The sequence below is a fragment of the Rousettus aegyptiacus genome, unplaced genomic scaffold (genome assembly GCF_014176215.1).
Source record: "Rousettus aegyptiacus isolate mRouAeg1 unplaced genomic scaffold, mRouAeg1.p scaffold_m13_p_12, whole genome shotgun sequence".
Lineage (NCBI taxonomy): Eukaryota > Metazoa > Chordata > Mammalia > Chiroptera > Pteropodidae > Rousettus > Rousettus aegyptiacus.
In genome coordinates, this window is record NW_023416287.1 from 41,182,185 (window position 1) to 41,208,649 (window position 26,465).

The following is a 26,465-nucleotide window of genomic DNA, read 5'->3' on the forward strand; positions in this document are numbered from 1 at the left end:
CAAATTAAAACATAAAAATCGTATGGTCATATCAATAGATTCAGAATAAGCATGTGACAAAATCCAACATTTATTTATGATAAAAATTCTCAGCAAAGTAGAAACAGAGGGAATATGCCTCAACATAATAAATGCCATATGTGACAAACCTACAGCTACATTATACTCAGTGGGGAAAAGCTAAAAACATTTTACTTAAGATCAGGAACAAGACAAGGATGTTTACTTTCAGCACGTCTATTCAACATAGTTTTAGAAGTCCCAACTACAGCAATCAGACAAGAAAAATAATTAAAAGGCATCCAAATTGGAAATGAAGAAGTTAAACTGTCATTATTTGAGGATGGTGTGATACTTGTAGAGAGACCACTAAAGAGCCCACCTAAAGCTATTAAAACTGATAAACGAATTCAGTAAAGTAGCAGGATACAAAATTAATATTCAGATATTGGTTGCATTTTTATACTCAATAATAAACTATTGGAAAGAGATATTAAAAATAAATTTAACCAAGAAAGTAAAAGACCTATACTTGGAAAATTATAAGACATTGAAGAAATTAATTGAAGAAGATACAAATAAATGGAAACATATACCATGCTCATGGATAGGCTAGGAATAATTAACACTGTTAATGTCCACATTACCCAAAGCAATTATAGATTCAATGCCATCCCTATCAACATACCAATGGCGTTTTTCACAGAACTAGAAGAAATAATCCTAAAATTTAAATGGAACCACAGAAGACCCTGAAGAGCCAAAGCAACCTTGAGAAAGAACAGAGTTGGAGATATCATACTACCAGAAATTGAACTATACTACAAGCCTATAGTAATTAAAACAACATGGGACTGGCATGAAAACAGGTACATGGATCAATGGGACAGAATATAGAGCTCAGTAATAAACCCACATCTATTTGGTCATTTAATCTATGACAAAAGAGGCAAGAATATACAATAGGGTAAAGATAGCCTATTTAATAAATAATATTGGGAAAACTGAACAGATATATGCAAAAAAAAAATAGAACTGGACCACCTTCTTACACCATGTACAAGAATAAACTCAACATGAACTAAAGACTTAAATGTAAGACCCAAAACCATAAAACACCTAGAAGAAAACATAGGCAATAAACACTCTAACATTGCTCTTAGTAATATTTTTTTTCTGATATATCTCCTTGAGCAAAGGAAACACAAGAAAAATAAACTAATGGGACTATATCAAACTAAAAGTTTTTTCACTGCAAAGGAAACCATTCACACACACACACAAAAAGACAACTCGAATGGGAGAAGATATTTACCAATGGTACATCCTATAAGAAGTTAATATTTAAAATTTATAAATAACTTATTCAATTTAACACCAAAAAAATCAATTAAAAATGGGCAGAGGACCTGAGTAGACATTTCTTCAAAGAGGAATATAGATGACCAATAGACATATGAAAAGATATTCAGTGTTACCAATCATCAGAGAAATACAAATCAAAACCACAATGAGATATCACCTCACACCTGTTAGAATGACTATCATCAATAAATCAAAAAAAGAACAAGTGTTGATGAGGGTGTGGAGAAAAGGCAACCCGTGTGCATTGTTGATGTAATTATAATTTGGTACAGGAGTTTGAAGAACATGGCAGAATGAGAGACATTCCCCAGATCTCTCCCTTTGAAACAACAATAAGCTGAACATCTAAAACTCAAAAAAAAAAAAAAAAAAAACACCCAATCTGCACACCAGCACATCTGAGCATGGGATCTGTGAATAAGAGCTACCACAGGTCAGAACTCCAGGTGTCGGGTAGTGAACTGGGAGAAACTAAGAAGCTGCCTCTTGCAGCCAGATCTCCCTGTAGGAGAAAAGAGAAAGAGAAGGTGCAGCAAGTTCCCCGAACAGCCCTGCCTGGGAGAGCTGTGAGATCCACATAGCTAGCGATAGGGTGCAGCCATCAGGGCAGAAAGCAGAGAAGTAAGATAGCAGAGAAACAACAGTTATTTTTTAACAGCTGTGGTTGTAAAACCCAAGATGAGCCACAGTCCCCATCCCCCAATTCAGAGGAGCCATCCCCCCATATCCTCTGAGAAAAAACACCGCAGAGGCCTAGAGGAATCTGAGCAACACTATCAAAGCTGTTGCTAACACTGACAAAGACTGAGACTGAGAGTAGCAAGCATGATTAAACATCTTTGATGAAAAAAAAAGGCAATGTTAAGGCTTTATACAAAGCAGGGATCCAAGAGAAAAATGCCTTCTTTGCAACAGGCTAAAGAGAGACCTTTATGCAATAAATCTTCTTTCTGGGAAAAAGAGCAGAATACATTTCCATTAATGACCAGGTGGAGAAATAGTTTATTAAATACCATGAACAACCGAAGTGACAAGGCATCTCAGAAAGAAAGAGAAAAATATCCAGAAAATAAGCTTACAGACATAGAAATATGCAACTTCAAGATGATACTTCTGAAAAAACTCAGTGAGATCCGAAAAGACTCATATCAACAAATTCGGAAATTAAAAAAAAAAAAAAAAAACAAGATGAGCAGAATGAGTTCTTTAGCAAGGAGATTGAAACCCTTAAAAAGAACAGAATAGAACTACTGTATATTGAAAACACATTGCAAGAGTTAAAAAATGAAATAGCAAGCTTGGGAAATAGATTTGACCAAATAGAAGAAAGGATCGGTGATATCAAACACAGAAATCTAGAAATGAATCAGAATGAAGAAGAGAGAAACTAAAGAAAAAAAAATAATGAAAGAGAAATACAAGAACTATCTGCTATCATCAAAAGAGGAAACATAAGAATAATGGGCATTATCGAAGGGAAGGAAAAGGAGGAGAAATTAAAAAGCATTTTCAGACAAATAGTTGATGGGAATTTCCCAAATCTAAAGAATGAGCTGGAGCTTGGAATTCAAGAAATCAATAGAATACCCACATATCTCAACCTCGAAAGGCCTTCACCAAGACATTGTATTCAAATTATCAAAAATCAACAACAAAGACAACATTCTCAGGGCAGCCAGGGAGAAGAAAATCATAACGTAAAAAGGAAAACCCATTAGATAGATTATCGTCAGACTTCTCAGCACAAAGCTTACAAGCCAGAAAGGAGTGGAATCAAAAATTCAAACTATTAAGTAAAAGTAAATACCAGCCAAGAATAATGTATCCAGCAAAGCTCTCCTTTATATATGAAGGAGAAATAAAGACCTTTCCAGACACACAAAAATTGAGGAAATTCTCCACTACGAGGCCCGCACTACAGAAAATACAGAAAAGGGTCAGCTCACCTAAAACAAAATGACAAAAATATATACATAATTAGGAGTAAGGTGACTATCAGGCAAATAGAAGCAGAGGAGTGCAATCTTTACTAAGAACAGGGCAATATAACTGTAAACAATAAGAAGAGATAGACTACAGCAAGATAGTAATGAATGTTCAGCCTACATGGGGACAAAATGAGACAACAATGACTGAAAAGGGAAAGATTCAAAGATCTAAATTTGCAAAGGGGGATGGAGATAAGCATGCATAGAAGAAAATGGACGACTGCATATATGTATAAGTATATACGTATGTATGTATGTATGTATGCATGTATTTATAATATATATACACATGTATGTGTGTGTGTGTATATGTATCCTTTACATATTCTTAATGTTAACCATATGCCAAAGATTCAGAGCTGAAGTATATAACATAAAACAAGAAGGACCAAAGGGAAAATCCACAAAAATCAACCAAAATTAAAACAAACAAACAAACACAAGGACAAGGAAGCAATGGAAATGCCAAGCTACCAGAAAGTGAAAGATAAAATGACTACAAGAAGACCTCATATTTCAATAATCACCCTAAATGTAAATAGACTGAAGTCACCAAGAAAAAGGCACAGAGTTGCAGAATGGATTGAAAAACAGAACCCAACCATATGCTGCCTCCAGGAGACACATCTCAGCTCCAAAGACAAATACAGACTCAAAGTGAAAGGGCAAAAAATGATAATCCAAACAAATTGCACTCAGAGGAAAGCAAGAGTAGTGGTACTAATATCAGATGAAATAGACATCAAAATAAAAAAGGTAAAGAAAGATACTGAGGGACACTTCATAATGATAAAGGAAATCATGCACCATGAAGATGTAACATTTATTAATATATATGCTCCAATCAGGGAGCCCTGAAATATGTAAAGCAATTACTAACAGAACTAAAGGGAGAAGCAGACCGAAACAATATCATAGTAGGGGACCCAAGCACCTCAATGTCAGATATGGAGAGATCATCTACCTAGAAAACCAATAAGGAAATAATATGCTTAAATGATACATTAGACCAACTAGACATAATTGACATTTACAGAGCCTTTCAGCCCAAAAAAGCTGCTTATACATTCTTCTCTAGTGCACATGGAACATTCTCAAAGATTGACTACATACTGGGACACAGAAGTAGCCTCAACAAATGTAAGAGGGTTGAAATCACACTAACCATATTCTTTGATCATAATGCTTTGAAGCTGGAGATCAACTGTAAAAAAGAAAGCAGAAAGAACCACAAATACATGGAGATTAAACAACATGCTACTGAAGGATAACTGGGTCAGAGAAGGAATAAAAGGAGAGATCAAGAGATACATAGAAATGAATGATAATGATAGTACAACAGACCAAAACTTTTGGGACATGGCAAAAGCGGTCATAGGAGGACAGTTCCTATCACTACAGGCCGACCTCCAAAAAGGAGAACAAGCCCAAATAAATGACCTACCGCTTCATCTTAAAAAAGTAGAAAAGGAAGAACAAATGAAGCCTAAAGTCAGCAGAAGATGAATCAAAATTAGAGTAGGAAGAAATGAAATTGAAAACAACAACAACAACAACAACAAAAAACAATAAAAATATAAATGCAACAAAGAGCTGGTTCTTTGAGAAGGTTTATAAAATTGACAAACCCCTGGCTAGCCTCACTAAAGAAAAAAGAGAAAGGACACAAATAAACAAAATCAGAGATGAAAGAGGAAAAATTACCACAGACACTGCAGAAATACAAAGGATCATGCAAGAATACTATGAAAAAGTATATAATACCAAATTTAATAACCTAGAAGAAATGGACCAGTACTTAGAAAATTACAACCTTCCTAGACTGAAACAAGAAGAACTGAAAAATCTAAATAGATGTTCATAGCAGTATTATTCACAGTGACCAGGATGTGGAAGCAACTGAAGTGTCCTATAATAGACGATTGGATAAAGAAGCTGTGGTACATATATACAATGGAATATTACTCAGCCACAAGAAGAGATGTAATACAGCCATTTGCGACAACATGAATGGACCTTGAGATAATCATGCTAAGTGAAATAAGCCAGACAGAAGAAGTTGAAAATCACATGATATCACTTATATAGGGGATATAAACCTAAAAGCAACAAATGAACAGGACAAACAGAGATTCATGGACATAAACTATAGACTAGTGGTTACCAGAGGGTAGGAGTTAGGTTAGAAAGGGATAGGTAGATGGAGTAAAGGGGGTCAAATATGTGGTGACAGAAAGAAATCTAACTATGGAAGGTGAACACACAGTATAAATATATATGTGCCTTACTGTTAAGGTGTACAACTGAAACTTATTGGATTGTGTTAACCAATGTCATCAATCAATCAATCAGTACAGCCATTCTGGAAAACGGTATGGTTTTTCTCAAAAACAGTATGAAGGATGCAGCAATTTCAATTCTAGGGTTTATCTGAAGAAATCCAAAACAGTAATTCGAAAAGGCATATGTATCCTTAAATGCACTGTAGCATTATTTATAAAAGCCAAGATATGGAAGTACCCTAAGCGCCTATTGATAGACAAATGAATAAAGAAGACGTGGTATATATATATATATATATATATATATATATATATATATATATATATATATACACATACATTTACATATATACACACACACACACATAATTAAATATTACTCAGCCATAGAAAAAGTGAAATCTTGCCATTTGTGACAACATAGATGGACCTAGATGGTATTATGCTAAACAAAATAAGTCAGACAGAGAAAGACAAATACTATATGATTTCACTTATATGTGGAATCTAAGAAAACAAAATAAATGAACAAACAAAATAGAAACAAACTCAGATGGTTGCCAGAAGGGAGGGAGTTTGGAGGATTGGCTTAAAAGGGGAAGGGATTAAGATATACAAATTGCCAGTTATAAAAACAATCACAGGGATGTAAAGTAAAGTATAGCATAGGGAACATGATTATAATATTGTGATAACTTGTATGGTAACAAATGGGTACTAGACTTGTCCTGGTGATCATAACATAAAGTTATATAAATGTCTAATCACTATGTCATACACTTGAAACTAATGTAATATCTTTGTCAACTATAATTGAAACTATACATGTTTAAAGGATGAATTTTATGGTATATAGATTATCTCTCAAATAAGCTCAGACAATGCTCTTAGCTGCATAGAATGTAGCTATTATCCTTAGAGCAATAGCCAATTCTAGGTTTGGAACACAGAAACTGCAAGGTTAGTTTAGGATATCTTGCTGTACTAGAAAGCAAGTGAGCTGTTAAAGGCTTAAGGGAGATGTACCAAAAGACAGAAAAGCCATGAATTAGGGGGATCGTTTTATAAACTATGTAAATGTCTAACTAATGTACTGTGTACATAAAACTAATTAAATTAAAATTTAAAAAATATATTACAATAATATCTAGATTATATGAGACATATAAAAAAAAGAGACATAAAAGCCAGCCTAAAAGGGCAATTGATGGACAAATTTGGAATAATTTAAATATCAAAAATCATAATTGACTATAGTTGATTGAAACACATTGAATAAAAAGCCATATAATAAATGTGGAGGGTTGATGCAATCATCATTTTGTAACCTCTAATAGAGTAATTGGTTCAGGCAAAATCATTGAATGGTGCTAAAAGCATTAGTTGAAAGGTTTAGGAAGAATGGGATGTTCACATGGCATCGAAATATTACCCAATATTAATCACAATATTAATACCAATTATGAGAAAAAAATATATTCTTTTAGATTGACAAAATTGGATGGTTGCCATTCTAACCAAAAAATCATCATTAACAAGGGATCATTTTATAGTATTTTCTTGCCCCTCTCATGGCCAAAATGCTTAAGTAACTTATGTCTAATCAAGCCTCTCAACTTCCAGTTTATAGGAAATACAGGGGAGAGTAACAAGTTAAATGACCCTATAAGGAAATAGATAAATTCGAAATGTAGGACATTCAACAAGAAAACTTGGAACCCTCGTGCACTGCTAGTGGATTGCAAACTGAAGCAGCCACTATGGAAAAGAGTATAGAGTTTCCTGAAAAAATTAGAAATAGAATTACCTTATTGACTCAGCAATTCTACTTCTGGGTATTTATTTGAAGAAATCCAGAACACTAATTTGAAAAGATATATGCACCCCTATGTTCATTGCAGGATTATTTATAATACCCAAAATATGGAAGCAACCTAAGTGCCCATTGATAGACTATTGAATAAAGAAGTGGTATATATATATATACAGTAGAATATGACTCAGCCATAAAAAAAAATAAATAAATCTTACAATTTGTGACAAGGTGGATAGACCTAGAGGGTATTATGCTAAGTGAAACAAGTCAAACAGAGAAAGTCAAATACCATATGATCTCACTTATATGTGGAATCTAAAGGAAAAAAAATGAATGAACAAACAAAACAGACATAGGCTCATAGATACAGAAAACAAACTGATGGTTACCAGTGGGAAGGAGGGTTGGGGTGATGGGTGAAAAAGGTGAAGGTATTAAGAAGTACAAATTAGCAATTAGAAAATAATCATTGGGTTGTAAAGTACAGTCTAGTGAATATAATCAATAATATGGAAATAACTATGTATTATGCCAGGTGGGTACTAATCAGGGGGTCCCCTCTTAAATTATGTAAATGTCTAACCACTATGCTGTACATCCAAAAATAATATAAAATAATATTGAATGTCAACTATAATTGAAAAATTTTTAATTAAAAAAAAAAACAAAGATACTGGCCCAGACCCTTTAAAATGCCCCTCCTTTAATGTCATGGGGGCGGAGGGAAAGCCAAGATGAGCACTATCCTAAATAAGAAGAGACCATATAAAAACAAAACAAAACAAAACCCAGATATAATGTGCAAGCACTTTATTGAATTTTGATTTGAAAAGACCAGCTATGTAAGACAGTTGAGAACAGCTGGGGAAATTAGAATATCAACAGGCTATTATTTAATGTTATGGAATTAATGTTGTTTTTTCTTAGGTGTGATAATGGTATGTAATTATGTAAAGGAATGTCTTTATTCTTAGAAGAAATACGCTGAGTTTTTAGGGGTAAAGTGTCATGTCTGCAACTAATTTTTAAGGGTTTCAGAAAAATGTATGTGTGTATGTGTGTATACATGGGGCGACAGTAAAGCAAATATGGAAAAATGTTAACTATTATTGAATCTAGATAGAGAACCAACTTGTCTTTCAAATTTCTCAAAATGAAAAGCTGAGAAAGGAACAAAGCTTTGATGGCTACTAGCTATGGTGGCCACTATTAATTTCTGTTTTACCCTAGAACTATTAACTATAGAGACAAATATAGTATGGTTGATATTTTCTGTTTTATCTTTGTATTTTGGTCCTCCTGGAGAAATTTTATTGAAGTAGTGATAACCTGAAAGAAAGTTGTTGCTTTTATTTTCAAGCTTATATATACCATATAGTCATACTCTATATGTCATATATACCACTGTTTTAAAAAATAATGGAGACTATTTCTAGAATAATCACAGATGCAATAAAACTGAAATCTAAAATCATGCTTAGTAGGAAGTAGGGGGGTAACTTTATCAGAAAACCTAAGCTAGGAAAAACCTCCAGAATTTAGCTCAGCTTCCTAGTCACCAAGACAGAGAAGGAAAAATGATGGATTCTAAAGCTCTTGTGAGAATCTGCTACAACTGTCTGCTTCTACTGCATCTCATCCTAATTCTGCCTTAATCTTTTCTTTCTCTTCTATCTGTGTTCTTCTCAATACCTTCCATGATACAGTGCAATTGATAGTCATCAATTGTACTCTGTTCTGTCATGCTGGTCCTACAGCACTGCTCTCTCTAGACAATAGAGAAATAGACTGTGAATCAGTTCATATGTCGGCAGCAGGAAGGTGATATCATCCAACTGATAGGACCTCCTGTCCCTGGATGGTGAGAGGCTAAAATGCCATCCTGACTGCTAAGAGACTAGCTTGCTGTTTCACACTATTGGACCTGTTATTTCTCCTCCACACCATTTGGATTAATTTCCCAATTAAATTTTCAATAAGCGAAAGTAATCATCTAGCTTAGATTGAACTCCCCCAGAAGCAGACAGTGAAACAAGGATTTAAGCGCAAATAGTTTTTGGAGGCACTAAGAAGGGAGAAAAGAATGAAAGAGGAAAGGGAAGGAGCCATAAGAGAACATTAACTGGCAGATTACCACTGTGGGCCACTGGGGCTCAATCCTGTTGGAAAACTCCAGGAGACAGTGTGGAACACACCTCAGAGCTGTTCCTTCCCAGAGGGTGAGTAATCTGAGGTACTTATCCTCAAACTAACTTCTTGGTGTTTGAGCTAACGCCTGAGCTGAGAAAAAAATCCTCAGGCAAAGAGTGGAGGGTAGATGTAGTCAGCATGTCCTGGAACAAAGAGGGGAGATGGCTGACAGCCACGTCAGTGATAGTACTGGCCGTCTCTCCTTGCCACTTAACTACCCTCTTTTTAAAAAGAAAGGTTTATTACTTTTAAGTAAAAGACATGTCTGAACAGATTCAGCTTGAGGTGGTTTTAGCCACCTGCCATTGTCTCATCTTGCAACAGCTTCTTCCCACCAAGTAATCACAGGTTTTGCATTCTTTTTTCTAAAATAAATCTAAGAATAAGAATGCAGCTTCCATGTTCTGTTCTAAACCGACATACAGATCTATGTTTTATAAGTTTTTTTTGAAAGAGTGACATTGCTTTGTAAACCTGAAATACAATTTTCTCTTCAATCACTAGCAGGCTAGGAAAAGCTGAAAAAGTTTGCTATTGGCTGGTCTTTAGGTAGCAGAAAATGCCTGTGATTGGTTTCTGCTAGTTGACTGACATACAGTGGCCATGAGAGAACAGAATTTAGGGAACTCTGTTGTTGTTGTATTTTTAAACTTATTTGGAAATAATTTCAAACTTACACAAAATTGCAAAGAAAAATAGTATAATGAATACACAGATTCACCTATTGTTAACATTTACCTTGTTTACTTTACATTGGCTCAATCACTCAATCTATCTGGCTATATGTATGTATGCATTCATACATATAGACAAATACATAATTTTGTTCTGACCATATTCAAGTAAGTTGCATGCATCATGTCCTTTCCCCCTAAGTATTTGAGTGTGTAGAATAAAACTATTCTCTTACATAACCACAGTGTAACTAGCAATTTTAGGAATTTTAACATTGATCTCATATTTTTATATATTCTACTGTTAGCATTTTAATTTTGTCAATTGACCTAATAATGTCCTTTATAGCATTTTTTCCCTCTCCATTCCAGTCTAGGATCAGGCATTGAATTTTGTTGGCATGTCTCTTTAGCTTCTTTAAATCTGGAATATTTCTACATACATTTTTTTGCCTCTTATAACATTGACATTTTAAAATAATACAATATTCTCCTTAATAGTTCCTTTTTTTAAAACTAAAATATCCCTCTTTTGAGGCTTATCTGAATGTTCCTCGTGATTAAATTCAGCCTATGCATTCCTGGATGGAATATTACATAACTGCTATGTTCTTTTCAGGGCATCCAGTCTAGAGGCAAATCAAGTCCAACTGCCCTTCATTGGCAATGTCAGTTTTATTTACCTGGTCAAGATATTGTCTAATTTCACCCTTGTACAGTTACTATTTTTCCCTTGCAACTAATAAGCAGAGTATGAAGAGATCCTTTCAAACCATGCATTTTACTCTTTTCACTTAACAATATCTCCCAGTAATCATTCCATATCAGGTAATAAAGTCTCTCTTGTCCACTTTTACAGCTGTATAGTGTTCTATTGTGAGTATGTATCATGGGAACTCTGTTCTTTATTTTTTTCCTAAGGCAACTCCCTAGCATCTCTTAGGCCAAAAAAACTAGAGCCATCTCCCTGATTTTAATAACAGACTGGAATACTGGATTGCAGTCAAGATGGAGTAAGCACCTTTCACTCTGTCTCTTCCACTGAATGCAAATAAAAACCTTGGACAGAATGCATGGAGAACTCTGAAAAGTAAATAATAGTGGGGAGATTGAGGAAGGAAACCAAAACTTAAAGTACTGTCACCAAATCAATGATAAGTTTCCCTTTTTTTCCTTCAATATCTTCTGGCCTGGACTCAAAGGCAGCCTGAACCTAGAACTTTACAAGTATGGACAGAAAGAGCTCTAAGAGAAGCCCTCTACTTCTGTTTCAAGGAGCAAGAAAGAGGACCCCATGGATCAAAAGAGAATAGGGGAATTTTTTTCTTTTCTTTTTTTCATTCTCATACCCTAAACCCCAGGAATCCCAGGTGGCTGACATAGCAGCAGCTGGGCTGGCCCTTCTCTCCTGACCAGGGGAACTTTGGCCCCGAGAGTGAGGAAAATCCCACTGTCCTCTTAGCCCTGAAAGCATCCACATTCATGGGAAGTATGCAGCAGAGCAGGGAATCCAAAGCCCCAACTTTTTGGCCAGAGGACTAGGAAAAAGAGTAAAGGAATTCTTAGAATCAAAAGAGTGTCAGGATGATTGCAGATAAGAGCAAGCTCAAGAAATTGATCCCATCAGGTTTGGCATGAACTCTTGGACTCTTCCCTGAGTTTCACGTAGGTGATTTAGCCCTAAACAGTATACCACAGTCTTTGGAAACAGATCTGAAAAGTAAACCAGTGCTCAGTCCCAACCTGGTCACTCTGCGATGTATACATGGAACTGATCAAATAGCACTGCAAAGCCTTTGAAAACTGAACAGACATTGGAAACACAGCCTACAGAAGGTAGGTAGGAACTCAGGGCCTACCCAACTGGGTCAGTTTTTGCTTTGAAAAAAGCAACATTTTCCATAGGATTTAAACAAGACCCAGAATCACATGATATTTAGAACACCTACTATATAATTCAAAAGCACATACCAAAAACCAAGAAAATGGCAACATCTTACAAGGGATAAGACAAGACGATCAACAGATACCAACACTGAGATAGCACAGACTTCGAAATAACTAGTCATATACTTTAAAGCTGTTGTTACAATGGTGCTCCAAAAAGAGTGACCACTTTTGAAAGACATGTAAAGATAGAAAATCTCAATAGAGATATAGAAGTTATTTTTTAAAAAGAACTACATGGAAATTTTAGAACTGAAAAATATAATTCCTGGATAGGTTCAATGGCACAATGGAGATGACAGGAAAGAGTGAGCGCACTTGAAGACAGACAAATAAAAATCATCCAATCTAAATACCAAAGAGAAAAAGATTGAAGAAAATCAACAGAGACTCAGGAATTTCTGGGATAATACTAAAAGGTCTAATATTTGTGTCGTTAGATCGCAGAAGGAAAGGAGAAGGAGTGTGAATTAAAACAAAAAAAGTATTTGAAAAAATAATGGCTGTAAACTTGCCAAATTTAGCAAAGACATAAACTTATAAATTCGAGAAACTCAGCAAACTAAAAACAGGATAAACTTGAAAAAAACAACAACCCGTACTCAGACACATCATAATCAAACTTCTAAAAACTGAAGATAAAAAATCTTGAAGATGAAAGAGAAAAAAATGCAAGAAAAATTAGTAGAATGACTGTGGGTTTCTCAAACCATTGAGGCCAGAAGGCAATGAGCAAAACTTTGAAGCTCTGAAAAAAATAAGAAGAGCTGTCTGAAATTACATATCCAGCAAAAATATCCTTCAGAAGTTAGGGCAAAATTAAGATAAGATTCTCAGATGGAGAAAAACTAAAAGAATTTATTGCCAGCAGACATGTTCTTAAAAAAAATGAAAAACAAATGATACCATAGAGAAACTTGAAACTTCAAGAATCGAGGAAGAGAAACGGTAATGATAAATACCTGGATAAATATAATGGTCTATTTTTCTCCTCTTCAGTTCTTTAGAATACATATGATAGTTGACAGCAAAATTTTTAACCATATCTGATAGTGTTTTCAGTGTATGTTAATATTTACAAAGAGTGCCATCTCCCTTGTGATGAAGAGGGTTACAACATAAAGGGTGAGGAACTACATGATGGTAAGGTAGGTTCCTACATTCCACTTGAAATGATAAAGTATTAATTCAGTGTAATCTGTTAACAGTTAAGTATATATATTGTAATCCTTAGGACAACTACTGAAAAAAAAATACAACAAATTAAAAATGATAAATTAAAAATGAATATTAAATATTAAAACAATCCAAAAAAAGGAAAAAATGAAAAAGGAACAAAAATAAAAGAAATAATAAAATAAATCCAAACATATAAATATTTACATTAACTATAATGGTCTTTATCAGATAATTTCATCTCATGCACCTGCCACTTGTGCTTAGAAAAAGTTTAATCTCATTTTTTTGAAAGAAGTCCTTCTGGTAAGGAAAATAAAATAAAATTAAAAAAAATTTTCTTGAAAGAACCATCACATCCTATTTTAACTCTTACATGTAACTTTAAGCATAAAACATATTCTATATTTCTTATACATAAACCCAGCATACTCAGTAGAAGTTCATTTGCAATCTGTTACATGGGATGCCAATTATTCCTTGACAAAAGTGATTTTATATAGCTATTCCTTCAACTTGGTGAAAAATATATAGTCTTTGATTAACTAATTGAATTTACAGACAAAGAAAGTGGTATGTGCCATATTATTTTATAATTATGCTGATATACTACATATACTATAAAGAACTTTTGCTCTCACCTTCCACTTCGTTGGCACATAGGCAACTATACATACCCAGCCATTCATTTGGTTTTTTTTTTGCCCATTTCCATGGACTATGGGCCCCCTCTGCTAGTTGAGGCCGTCAGCTACTGGTTATGCCTATTTGTGTCATTCATGACCTTCTTTCTGCTTGAGTCAGCGGCAGCTAAATTACCACTTTCACTGACTAGTGGCTCCTTCACCACTAGGGAGGCCAGGTAATACCCCTTACCTGAGGACAAGTCAACTTAGCCTGTGATCAGTTACTTATTTTATGATGTGTTAATTATTCACATACCATTCATTCAAAATAAAATGGAATCCGAGATGTTTTATAGAGATGCATACAACAAGTAAAATAGAGATTAAAATAAATCAGGAAATTAAAATAAATGAAGAGACAATAAAGACAAAAGTAAATAAATAAAAGCGACCAAGATGGGGTAAAGTTGCCCAAAGCTCTTAAGCACTGGCTACAGATGGACCGCCAATTCATCTTTGATCTCACTAGAGTCTAGAGCAATAAAACATGCCCTGTTATAGATTTGCAGTGACCTCAAGAGAAGAACAAACCACTGCTTGGAAGGTGCACATCTTTTAAAAATGGGAGAAAATTCTCCCCAAACTTCCTTTAGGGTAGTGAGAAGTATCCTCAATACTACTCCCACAATAAATAAAATGGCAAGTTGGCATTTCACCATAGAGCAAGTCAGAAAAAATAGTTCTATAAGAATAATAAAAAAAAAAAACTAAGTTTTCAGTTTTTTGATTGAATTCAGGGATAAGATCTAAAGTGGTGCTTCTCAAAGTTTTTCATTGAAGTCCCTCCAACAACAGAGAGCACCCTCTAAAACACAGTGTCTACCACCCTCGTGGAAGTTCTCTGACATTGTATCACTTACCTTAAAAACCATGCAGGGGGCGCACAAAAAAAAACATGAAATTTTTATTTACTTCATATAAGATGTGTTTTAGATTGCTCACTATCGGAAGTGGCAGGACGCGGGGAGAGTTTCTCGACTCCTTTAATGAGTAAGATGCTATTGTATTGTGTGTCTATTTTTGGAAAATTAACTGAATTGAAAAGAGCTGACATTGAGTTCAACCTCACTTTTTTCCTTGTAAGTATGATAATATTTCAAGAATCCAAAGTCATGTAAGTAGGTAGAAATGCCAACCATTGTTTTCCTGTTTTATGAGTTCTGTGGGGTAGAAACCTAGAACACCCAGAATGCCCCAGAATGCACTGCTGTCAGGCAAGAGCTTTGACCAGTGCTGGTTCTTCCTGAGAGTTCAAGTTTCCAGCCACATAAGGGTCTGTGATATAGTACACTGTCTCTCTCACAGTCAAGAAAGTTTGCTGACTATACTCTTTACTTCTTGGTGAGTATAGCTAATAATACAGTATTATATATTTGAAATTTGCTGAAGGAGTGGATCTTAAGTGGTCTCACCATGCATACATACAAAAAGGTAACTATGTGAGATGATATCTACGTTAACTAGTTTGATTGTGGTAGTCATTTCACAAAATGTATACATATGTTAGATCATCACATTATATGCCTTACATGTATATAATTTTTATTTGTCAGTTAATTATACCTCAATGAAGCTGGAAAAAATGAATATTAACTTTCATACTTAATTTTGCATTTGTAATTTTGTAATATTTTCCTTAAAAAGGGCCACCAAAATTGTAGAAACTTGAGGTTCCACTGGACTTATCCACTCCTGGTCTCATCACCAAGCTATGGAAATTGAGCACAAGTTTTGAGAATCACAAATCTGGGTACATATTCTGGTTCTGTCACTACTGAATGTATGCCTAATAGGTAGGTCATTTAACCTAAGTTCTTCCTATTCTGTAAAACAGGGACAGTAATAGTACCTGCCTCACAGGGTTGTTATGAAGATAATTGCTTCAAAAGCAGCTAGCACACAGTCAACACAGTGCACATAGTACACGGTAAACATACAATAAATATTAGCTATTACATTTTTTGGTGTTTTGAGAGTGAAAGTTCTTTCAGAAAATGCAGGTGAGAAAAGCCATTTTCAGACAAGCAAAAGCTGAGTTTGTCATAAGAAGACCTCCTCTATAGTATATACTTCAAGTATAAGGAAAATTATTCTAGATGAAAAGTCTAAGATGAAGAGCAGTGAAAAGATAAATATGTGTATTATTCTAAATGAGCATTTACTATATAAAACATAAATGTCTTTCAGAGTTAACAAATATATATAATTAAAATGCACAATGACAATAGCCAATAAATTGAGAGAGAAATAAATATAATTAAACTATTCTAAGGCTCTCCAAGAGGAGGGTCAAAGTATTGATTATCTTTAGGTCTTGATCAGTTGAGTATACATGTTTTAATTTCTAAGATAACCGCCAAAAGAACAGAAACAGGATTTATAAATTTTGAATCAGTGGAGGGAAACAAATGGAATGATAAAAAAAAAATCAATCCAAAAGCCAGCATTAATGGAAAGAAGAAAGAACAAGTGAGACAAGGACAATCCATAAATGGGGTGAATTTAAACCAAAATATATCAATAATTGCATTAAATGTATATAGACTAACTGCTCCAGTTAAAAGATAAAGATTATCAGAATGTTTTTAATTATATTTTTTACTATTTATATTAGTAAAAAAAAATTCTAGTACAATTTATTCTACTAGAGTCACTCATAACAAATTTATAAATGATGTTTTATATTTATTTAATAACAAACTCAAATGTGTACACTAAAAATGGACAGAACTAAAAAGAGAGAAACAAACTTATAATCTTAGTGAGATGTTTTAACACAGCTCTCTCAGTAACTGACAGAATCAGCCCACAAAAATCAGTGAATATGTAGAAGAGCTGAATAACATGATCTAATTAACATATATGGAAAACTGCACCCAACACCTAAAAATACAAATCCTTTACAAGCATACATTGGCCATTTTCAAATATTTACTTTTGTATCCCAGTACTGATACTTTTATATACATTATCTCCTCTAATGATAATACATTGTGAAGTAGACATCTGGGCTGGAAATCTTTCATTTGCCCCTCCAGGCTCACCCTCTCCCCTTCTCTATCATGCTCTGTGTCCTGTGAAGCTAACCTATATGGGCTGCATTCGCTGCTCCTTTCCCTATGGCTTCTGAAGGCAAGATTAGAAATTGTTGGGTGAAGGAGGGTAGCATCAGTGTATTTATTCTCCCCACCCCCTCCCTGTGGGTTTGCCAAGGATGGCTGCATTTATCTTCCCCTACCAAGTCTCCTGCCAGGCAGCACCCTTGAGACAGCTGTCTCTCCAAGTTCCAGTATCTATTCTCCTCCTGCTGCCTTTCATGGAGTAATGGCCTTGCTGTTCTTAGTCCTAGGGTGTTGTGCCATCTCTTGTGGATCTTCTTAAACACTTCCCACACCTTTCCAACAGTCCCTTTGCTAAACTGTCTTCAAATTACTCGGTTAGAGTGCTCCATCTGTTTTGTGTGAGGACCCTGGCTGTGTATTAGCATCCCTGTCTGTATTTAAGGAAACATAAGCTCAGGGAGCTCAATGACTTGCACAGGTCACATGATTCCACCCACATCTCCTCTCATGGGTGTAGAAATAGAATAGTTTTATCTCTTGCCCACATCATTAATAAATAATTAGTGTAACACTGGAACATTCTTTCAGCTATGTCTTGGATAAATTTTGAATGTGAGTTGTAACACGACTTTTCTTAGTTTCTTAAATTCACCAACACTGTGTCTTCCATTTAAAGTCTCCTTATTCAGTTGTCTGTTAATTTTTGCTGCATATTTCTTTTATAAAAAGTTGTTTAATACAGTAATTATGACCTCTGAATTTAATAACCCCATAATATTTTGTTTTACCACTTTGCTGTTTTTCAGATCGCCATGAAGTTATCTCCAAAGAAATATTGGAGCTGGACCCATGGGAAAACCAGTGGAATGTTGTAGCCATCAATGTCCTCATGCATGACAGCTATGATGTCTGCCTGGTGGCCAGGATGAACCCCCGAGACCTCATCCCCCCACCTTCAGACTTGATGGAAGAAGGCAAAGAGCACTGAGGTCAGCATTGCTGTAGGAACTCCTGTCGTGTCTGCAAAGGAGGCATTAGGAATGGAGAGAGCCCATGGGTATCCGTCAGTCACCCATACATGTGCTTTGTGTGCATAGTAGCCTGTGTGCAAAGTAGAGTGTGCTGGGCACTTTGAGGGGGAGTATACAGAGCCCACCCTCAAAGACCTCCACTCAGTTAGAGTGGATAAGACATGGCAAGGCTGAATGCGGTGATAACACATGTGGAATACAGGGTAAATGCCACAAGAGTACAGGGGATGGAGGAATCTCACACTGCTGGGGACTCAAGGACAACATTGCCAAGAAACAAGCCTTCTATCAGAGTCTTGGATGATGAGAAAGAAGCAGTCCCATAGGTGTAATTGATGGTGAGATCACAAAAATAACTGAGTCATGGCCAGAGGTGGGCCGGCTTTGCTATAAAGGCTAGAAAAGTTGGTTAGAGCTAAATGTCCAACACATGGGAGAATAAGAACTTTGGACCTAGTCTCTGAGCAAAGGAGTTATCTCTAAAGAGTGATGAGAAAGGAAGATTTATCTTGGTGCTATATTCTGGCTTCGGTCTTGTAGACTGTCTATTCATATGTAGAATACTCCTCTGTTGCAGCAACATTGCCCAAAACAGGACAGCAGTGGACTACAAGTTCATAACAGCCCAGGCACTCAAGCTTGACCATGGTGAGCAGTCATTCCACCCTGGGCCAGGTCTGTGTCAGCGAAGGAGATGCAGAGTTCCGTAGCCATGGCCCACTCTGGGTTTGGTACACAAGCTGCACTTGGCCAGCTCTCAGACACATATGGCCTTCTACAAGCTGGCCTTGGCTGAACACAGCTTGCCTATGCCACCCAACCCAGGCACAGGCCAGGCTCTGGAGTGAAAGAGAAAGGAAGCACACCATTGGTGGCCAGCTGCCCTCTTGGTTGCAGCCTTCGCAATATCTTCTCCAAGGTTGGAAGGAGCCTCCTGCTTCATCCCACATTTGAGTATAATCAGAAAACAGCCTCTCTCAAAAATATATTTTAAGGGTGACATTTAAACAGCACCTAGGAAATCTATTTCTTTCACTTACCAGCTATACTTCTGGAAGCACAGTGGATTTAAAGAATGCATTTTGTAACTGTTATTCAACAACTTCTCAAGAAATTCACCTATATAAGGCCCTCTTTTAAACAGGAGTGGTCAGTAAATTCCTTAGAACTTTACCAGAGAGAGACAATCGTAGATTGAGATAGCTCTTTGAGATAGTGCTATGTGGTTCTGGTGACCACTAGCCCATGTTCCCAGGTTCCAGCTGCTAATCCAAGTAGGAGAAACAGATCCATAGAAACAAGCCAGTTGGATACGTGCTTTTGTCACTATGAAGGGGGCCCAGTTAAACCCAAGGTAAATTGTCCCCTACTAGACTAGACAGGGAAGGGGCCACATCTGTCTCTTTGCAGTTGTACCTAAGAGCCTACCAAGGTACCTGGTATATGGATGGGTCTTCAGGTGGCCAGCATAGAGTAGCATTTCTCAATCCAAGGGTTTAGTCTCTGAGTATGTCCAGGGACCTGAGTTAAAATGAGTTAATTTTTCTCTCTGGTGGAGGGTCCTAATTTTGTGGGCTCCTTTTCTTGCTGCAAAGGCAGAACAGTTCCTCTGAGCAGGCTGTGCTGGCTTGTAGTGTCTGTGGTTGAGAAGAACTGCCACAGATCTCTATTTCTCTGACTACGTCTTAACAGAATCCCCATACCTATTCCACCTACTTTAACATACTAGAAACTACTACATTTCCCTGGATCAAGGAGGCTTTGTGGGCATGTCATAACACATTTCTAGGTGCATTGGTTTCAGAGCAAGCCTCTAGTCCTAGATCTGCTACTTAGAGAGCTGTGTGATTTTGGGCAAGGTAACCTTTCTAAAGCCTTATTTTCCTCACATACAGAATGGGAAGAAAAAAATGTAAAGGGAGGTTCTGGTCAAGATGATGGAGAAGGTAAAAGTTGTGCTCATTTCTTCCCATAACCACATCTAAATTATAGAACAATCAACCTGGAGAACCATCTAAAGACTAGCTGAACAGAAGTCTTACAATTAAGGATATAAAGAAAAAAACACATCAAGAGCAGCAGAAACATGAAACCCACTAGTCCCATACTCATGTGTGGCAGTTGAGAATTGAGAAAGATATCACAGCTTCAGAGGTCCCCCCTTTGAGAAGTGAGGGATGCCAGCCCTGTGACAGGCTAGTATGCTGTGGTAGTGGTCAATCCTCAGAGTTAAGCCTGAGGATCAGTCCCACACACTGACATGCCAACAGTAAGCAAGTTTCGACTACAACAGGAGGGCACACACAACCCACATAAAGGACACTCCTGGAGCAACCTGGCTCAAGTGATCAGTGAGACTGTACCACTGAGCTCCACAGAACACCTATTATATAAGGTCATCCTGCCAAGACTAGGAGATGTAGCATATCTACCTAATACAAAGAAACAAACACAGAGAAACAGCCAAAATGAGGAGACAAAAAACAGTCCCAAATGAAGGAACAAGAGAATACTCCAAAAAAAGAACTAAGCAAAATGAAAGCAAACAACCTACCATATACAAAGTTCAAAACACTGGTTATAAGGATGCTCAATGAACTTAGTGAGAACTTCAACTGAGAGACAGCATAAAAAAAGGACAGAAAAACCATAAATAAGAACCAGTCCAAAATGAAGAATAAAATAATGGAAATAAAGAAGGAATCAAAATCAAATTAGGTGAAGCAGAAGATAGAATCAGCAATTTGGAAGATAAGGTAACAGAAAACAATCAAAACAGCAAAAAGAAAAAATAATTTTTTAAAAAAAGGATAGTTTAAGGTACCTCTGGGACAACATCAAGCATAACAAAATTCACGTCAGAGGAGTACCAGAAGGAGAAGAGAGAGAGAGAGAGCAAGGGATTGAAAACCTATTTGAAGAAATAATGACAGAATGGGAAGAAAAATACTTTATAGTGTTGGCGTGAGGATTGAGTAAGAAAATGCTGACCAAAGTACCTGTACAAAACTAAAAGAGTAAGTATTACTATTATCATTATTATTGTACTCAGCATTTCCGAAATCATGGTGCCCAGAACAATGCTTGAGTGGAATCTCTTGGGATTTTAGGGAGAGATGTGCATATGATTGGTGATAGTTCTTAAGACCTAGCCACTTGGCTCCTCCAGTTGGTGTGCTGGAACAAGTAATGTTTGGTTTACTGTTTAAGCTCTGGGTGTTTCTTTTCTAACTTTCATATTTGTTATTCAAAATTAAATATTTCTGCCTTCCTGTTGTTAGATATTGAGCTTCAAAATAATATTTTTCTATCAGTCATTTTTTCACTTTAATTGATCACTGTCCCAGTATCACACAGAGGATTCTTCAACTTTTTGCTAGTTCTTCTCTTTGTGAAACAGGATTTTGAAACTGAGCTATGAAACACGAGAGAGAAGTGATTTGAATGCTGAGGCTGATAGGAGACTGCAGCTGTCAAACATACTCCAGTTCAATTTGTGTTCAAGAAAGCATCATTATTCTCACTGATTGACTTTAAAATGAGCAAATGCTTTGAATTTAAACTTATAAAATAAAATTCTAGTAATAAAAGATCACTTTCATTTGTTTTCATGTTGCAATCCAATGTCAATTTCATTTGTATAATGGGCTCCCAGTGCCCAGGAAGTGCAGAACATCACCAGAGTGAGGGGGATGACCAGCCAGGAAATCATCAAGAGCAAGGCCCAGAGGCCAGGATGTATGAGACAGGTGAAGAAGGTGGTCCCATTGCAGATGTTTGAAGCACAGGTGGATGGCAGGAAAAGGAGATGAAGCCAATCACAGAAGACCTCAGGTACCACACCAAGGAGTTGGTCTTTACACTTCAGCAACATGGCTTCAGGCAAGGAAGTCCTTTAAGGACATATTTACACAGCCTGTGTTGATGAGCAGGGTGAGAGCAGACATTGGCAGATGGGCAGGAGGCCTTACAGAAGCCCAGGTCGCAGAAGCTGAATTAGTAGCAGTGGGAACCAGTGCAAGTCCAGTGCAACTGGAAATAGAGGATGTCAGCAGTGTGCTGGCCAATTCAGAGGGAGATGCCAGGAGTTTAACCACAAGAGAACAGCCACCCAACCAAAGCAAAAGACCAGAAAATATTTCAAGGGATTCTGCCCCTTCCACCTTAAAATGTTCCTTAAAGAGAACCACCCAGATGGCTCCAGTTGTTCACCCTGGGTCTGACTGGAAGAGGTATTGGAGTGTAGAATCAAGTCACCCCACTTCTTTGCCCACCACAGTTGGATGTCCCCCCATAGCCATTCCCCTATGCTTGTATACAGCAGCTGGGTCCCTGTCCCAGCTGATCGGTAAACCCTACCTTAAATGAACCAGTTGTAGCAATACTCTTCCTTTTCCCGTGGTTAGTTTAACATGGCCATATGCCACAATCCTGCTCAAAGAGACATAGGGGAAAATTTATAAAGTGGCTTTGGGAAAGGTTTTCTCATTCTTTTAAAAGAGGTATAGAGGAAGACATGGGCTTTTTTTCTGCTGAGTCTTTTCAAGTCTGCATGTCCCCTAGAACCACAGTAACTGTCCTGCAGGGATGACAGACTAGACAGAGACTGCTGCAGTTGACCTAAAGAGGGAAATAGAACAGGGAGATGGAAAGAACCAGGTTCAGGATTCATGACTGAGTCACTGAATAAAAAAGCCATAAGACTTCTTGGTAGATGCTAATTGTTGCAATAAATGTCTTAGTATGCAGGCTACCCTTAGTTATCACAGCCCAGGAGTTCCTAATTGATAGCCCTACCTTCCCTTACCAAAGCCACTTTCTCTTGGATGACATTGATACCCCTGCCAAAAAAGGAAGACCCAAATGGTCCTGATTCCTGGGATGTCTGGTAACAAGTTCTGCACGCTCAGCAAGCATTGATGATTTATAATCCCGAGTCACTTCTTAGCTATTTCTCAGGTATTTTCCTCTCACAACTTAAATATTTTCATTTACAACAAATCTCACCCAACAGTTGTAAATAACATCATATTGGCATACAGTCATGCTCATCACTTATGGATTATCTGTGATGCTTTCACATAGTAACAGAAGAGCTGAGAGGCTGCAATAGAGACCTCTGGCTAACAAAGCCTAGAATATTTATTATCCAGCCTTTTACAAGAAAAGTTTGCCAACTTCTGGTGTAGTCTTTCACATTTTTTGAAGAAAAATACTGAGCTAAGGGAACATATAAATTATAAAGAAATATATATGTGTATTTTTATGTTTACATACCTAACATGGTTCTAATCCATTCTTCTTTTACTCAACAATATATCTAAAGCAGCAACACAGTATTCCATTATAGATGTAGCATAATTTCTTAAACAAATCACCAAGAGATTGGCATTTTGATTGATTCCTCCAGCTGTTATTTGAAGGGGAGACATATGATCTCTCACTATATTGATCTGGGCTCTGGCACCAAGTTCCAAGGTGGTGGGTGTTTAGAATGTGAAAGCTTTGGGAGCACTAGACAAAGATGAAGAAACCTACCTGCTGTGGCAGACATGACCCTAAGCCACTTAGAGGTATTTGGGTTTATTGAGAGACATTACAGATCACAGCCAAGTTAAGAAACAGACCAGTTCATGCAAAGGCTGGTCAAGGTTTTGCAGAGTTTAGAAACCCTGGGACGGGGAAGGCAGCTGGCACTTAGGGGAGAACTGGACAGTGCATGCATAGACACAGCATCCATGGGAGGCCAAGGCCATCCTGCAGCATTGAGAAACTCAGCAGTAGATGATAGCCATTGGAATGGAGCACAGGAAAAATACACAGGTCAGAAAGAGCAGCCAAAGCTTCAAGTTCCAGCCAAATATGAGGGTTTTCACCAGCAAAGGCATGATTTAAGGCCCAGCAGCCCCGCTGAAAGCTTGTTTCTCTGCCTGACTTTCTTCTGTTGCTATGTGGGTCTTTAGAGAGACATTTCAAAAGGAAGTATGCCAGTATTGGATCCGCCACCCTCTGATGGGATGCACCCCAAGAGGGGAGACAAGGGAGAGGGCAGGGGCAGAAAATGTTCCCTGTGGCATACATCTGACAGCCCCTGGCTCCAGTCAAAAGCCACACTCTTCCCGTTTCTCTATCTCTACTCAACACATATGGCTGCTCAGCCCTGAACTAGGGACTACCAAGAAATCCAGAATAAAGCAAGAAGTCCCTTACCATTGATCAGACAGAAGACATACTTGAGGAAGATTGCAAAGCATCAATCAGTTGGTCAGCATGTTCTGAGCACTTCTTCTGAACCAGGCACTTCACTGGGCAGAGACACGATGAAAAAAGCCAGGCTCTCGACAAGTTCACTTTCTGGAGAAGAAGAGAGATTTGCAAATACAATGACTTGACATCTTGTCAGGGGTTAGAGTCTTATCCACATCAGACAAAAATGTGGTATAGTTCATGTTATCCCTGCATTAGTTTTCTATTGTTGCTAAAACAAACTATCACACATTTAGTGGCTTAATTACAACCACAAATTTATTATCTTACACTTCTGCAGTTTGGAAATCTGAAATGGATCTCCATGAGCTAAAATCAGAGTGTCTGCATGACTGCACTCCTTTTGAGACTCTGGGGAAGAATTTATGTCCTTGCCTTTTTCATTCTTTGGAGGTTTCTGGCATTTCTGGATTTGTGGCCCCTTCCTGCATCTTCAAAGTCAACAATCATATTGCCTTGTCATGCTCCTATCATCGCATCTTCATTAAGACTCCCTTTCCAACTTTTAAGAAGTCTGTACTTACACTGAACCCACCTAGATGTTCAAGATATTCTTCTTATCTTAAGGTCAGCTGATTAGCAACCTAATTCCCCTATGCCATGAAACTTTATATAGTTATCTCTCGATATCCACAAGGGATTGGTTCCAGGACCCTCCATCATATCCAACTCTGAAGATGCTTAGTCTCTTATATAAAATGGCACAGTATTTGCATATAACCTACAGACATCCTCCCTTTTGCTTTAAATCATCTTTAAATCACTTGCAATACTTAATAGACTGTAAATGCTGTATAAATAGTTGTTATACTGTATTGCTTAGGGAATAAGAACAGAAAAATATCTGGAGAGAGTTTGGAGAAATATGACTAAGTGAGAGACATTCCAAGACCTCTCCATTTGAAACAACAATAAGCTGAACAACTAAAACTCAACACCAAACACCCAACTGTTCACCAGCATGTCTGAGCATGGGATTTGTGCGTAAGAGCTACCATAGATCAGACCCTGGGTGTCAGTGGTGTACTGAGAGAAACAAAGAAGCTGACTCTTGCAGCCTGAGCTTCCTGTAGGAGGAGGGAGAGGGGAGAAGGTGCAGCAAGTTCCCTGAACAACCCTGCCTGGGAGAGTTATGAGTTCCACATGGCCAGCAGCAAGACCCAGTCATTAGGGCAGAAAGCAGAGAAGTGGGATGGCAGAGAAACAATAGTTGAATTTATCAGCTGCGGTTGCAAAACCAAGGCTGAGCCACAGCCCCTATCCCTCACCCAGAAGGCCCCACCCCCATATCCTCTGAGACCAAACACCACAGAGCCCCAGGAGAATCTGAGCAAACACTAACAAAACTGTTACTAACACTGACAGGGACTAAGACTGAGGGCAGCAAGCATGATTAAACAACTACAAGGGGGAAAAAAGACATTATTAAAGCTTCATATAAAGCAAGAATCCATGAAGCTTAGATGTCACCTACTGGAAAACAAAAAAAAACTGCTTCTTCTTTCTGGAATAAAAGCAGAATACACCACCATTAATGCCAAGGGGAGAAATCATCCATTAAACACCATGAAACACCAAGGTGACATGGCATCTCAAAAAAAAAAAAAAAGAGAGAAAGATATCCAGAAAATAAGCTTACAGACATAGAAATACGTGACTTAATGAAAGAGAATTCAGGAAGGTACATCTGAAAAAAGTTGGTGAGATCTGAAAAGAGTCATATCAACAATTTAAAGAATCGAAAAACAACTAGATGAGTAGGATGAGTTATTTAGCAAGGAGATTGGAACCTTCAAAAAGAACAGAATAAAACTCTGAAAATTAAAAACACACACTGAAAGAGTAAAAAAAAATGAAATAGCAAGCTTGAGAAATAGAGTGGACCAAATGGAAGAAAAGATCAGTGATATTGAGCACAGAAATATAGAAAGAAATTAGAAGAAAAAAGAAAGAAACCAAAGAATAAAAAATAATGAAAGAA

At 37.0% G+C, this 26,465-nt stretch overlaps 1 protein-coding gene across 5 annotated transcripts in view; it reads left to right on the top strand.

Moving 5' to 3' along the window:
* KBTBD12 (kelch repeat and BTB domain containing 12) overlaps positions 1-26,465 on the top strand; it is a 100,920-nt gene that overhangs the window by 47,593 nt on the left and 26,862 nt on the right. For 2 of the 5 annotated variants that reach the window (XR_001594108.2, XM_016121946.2), the window contains exon 6: positions 17,993-18,175. Coding sequence is in view for 3 of the 5 variants with exons in the window: in XM_016121946.2 (XP_015977432.1) it covers positions 17,993-18,174 (182 nt within the window). In the remaining 2 variants the exon portion in view is untranslated. Of the gene's footprint in view, positions 1-15,768; positions 15,918-17,992; positions 18,176-20,112; positions 20,744-21,617; positions 26,028-26,465 lie in introns of those variants that run through there. The other 3 variants (XR_001594109.2, XM_016121947.2, XM_016121945.2) reach the window with 3 other exon arrangements.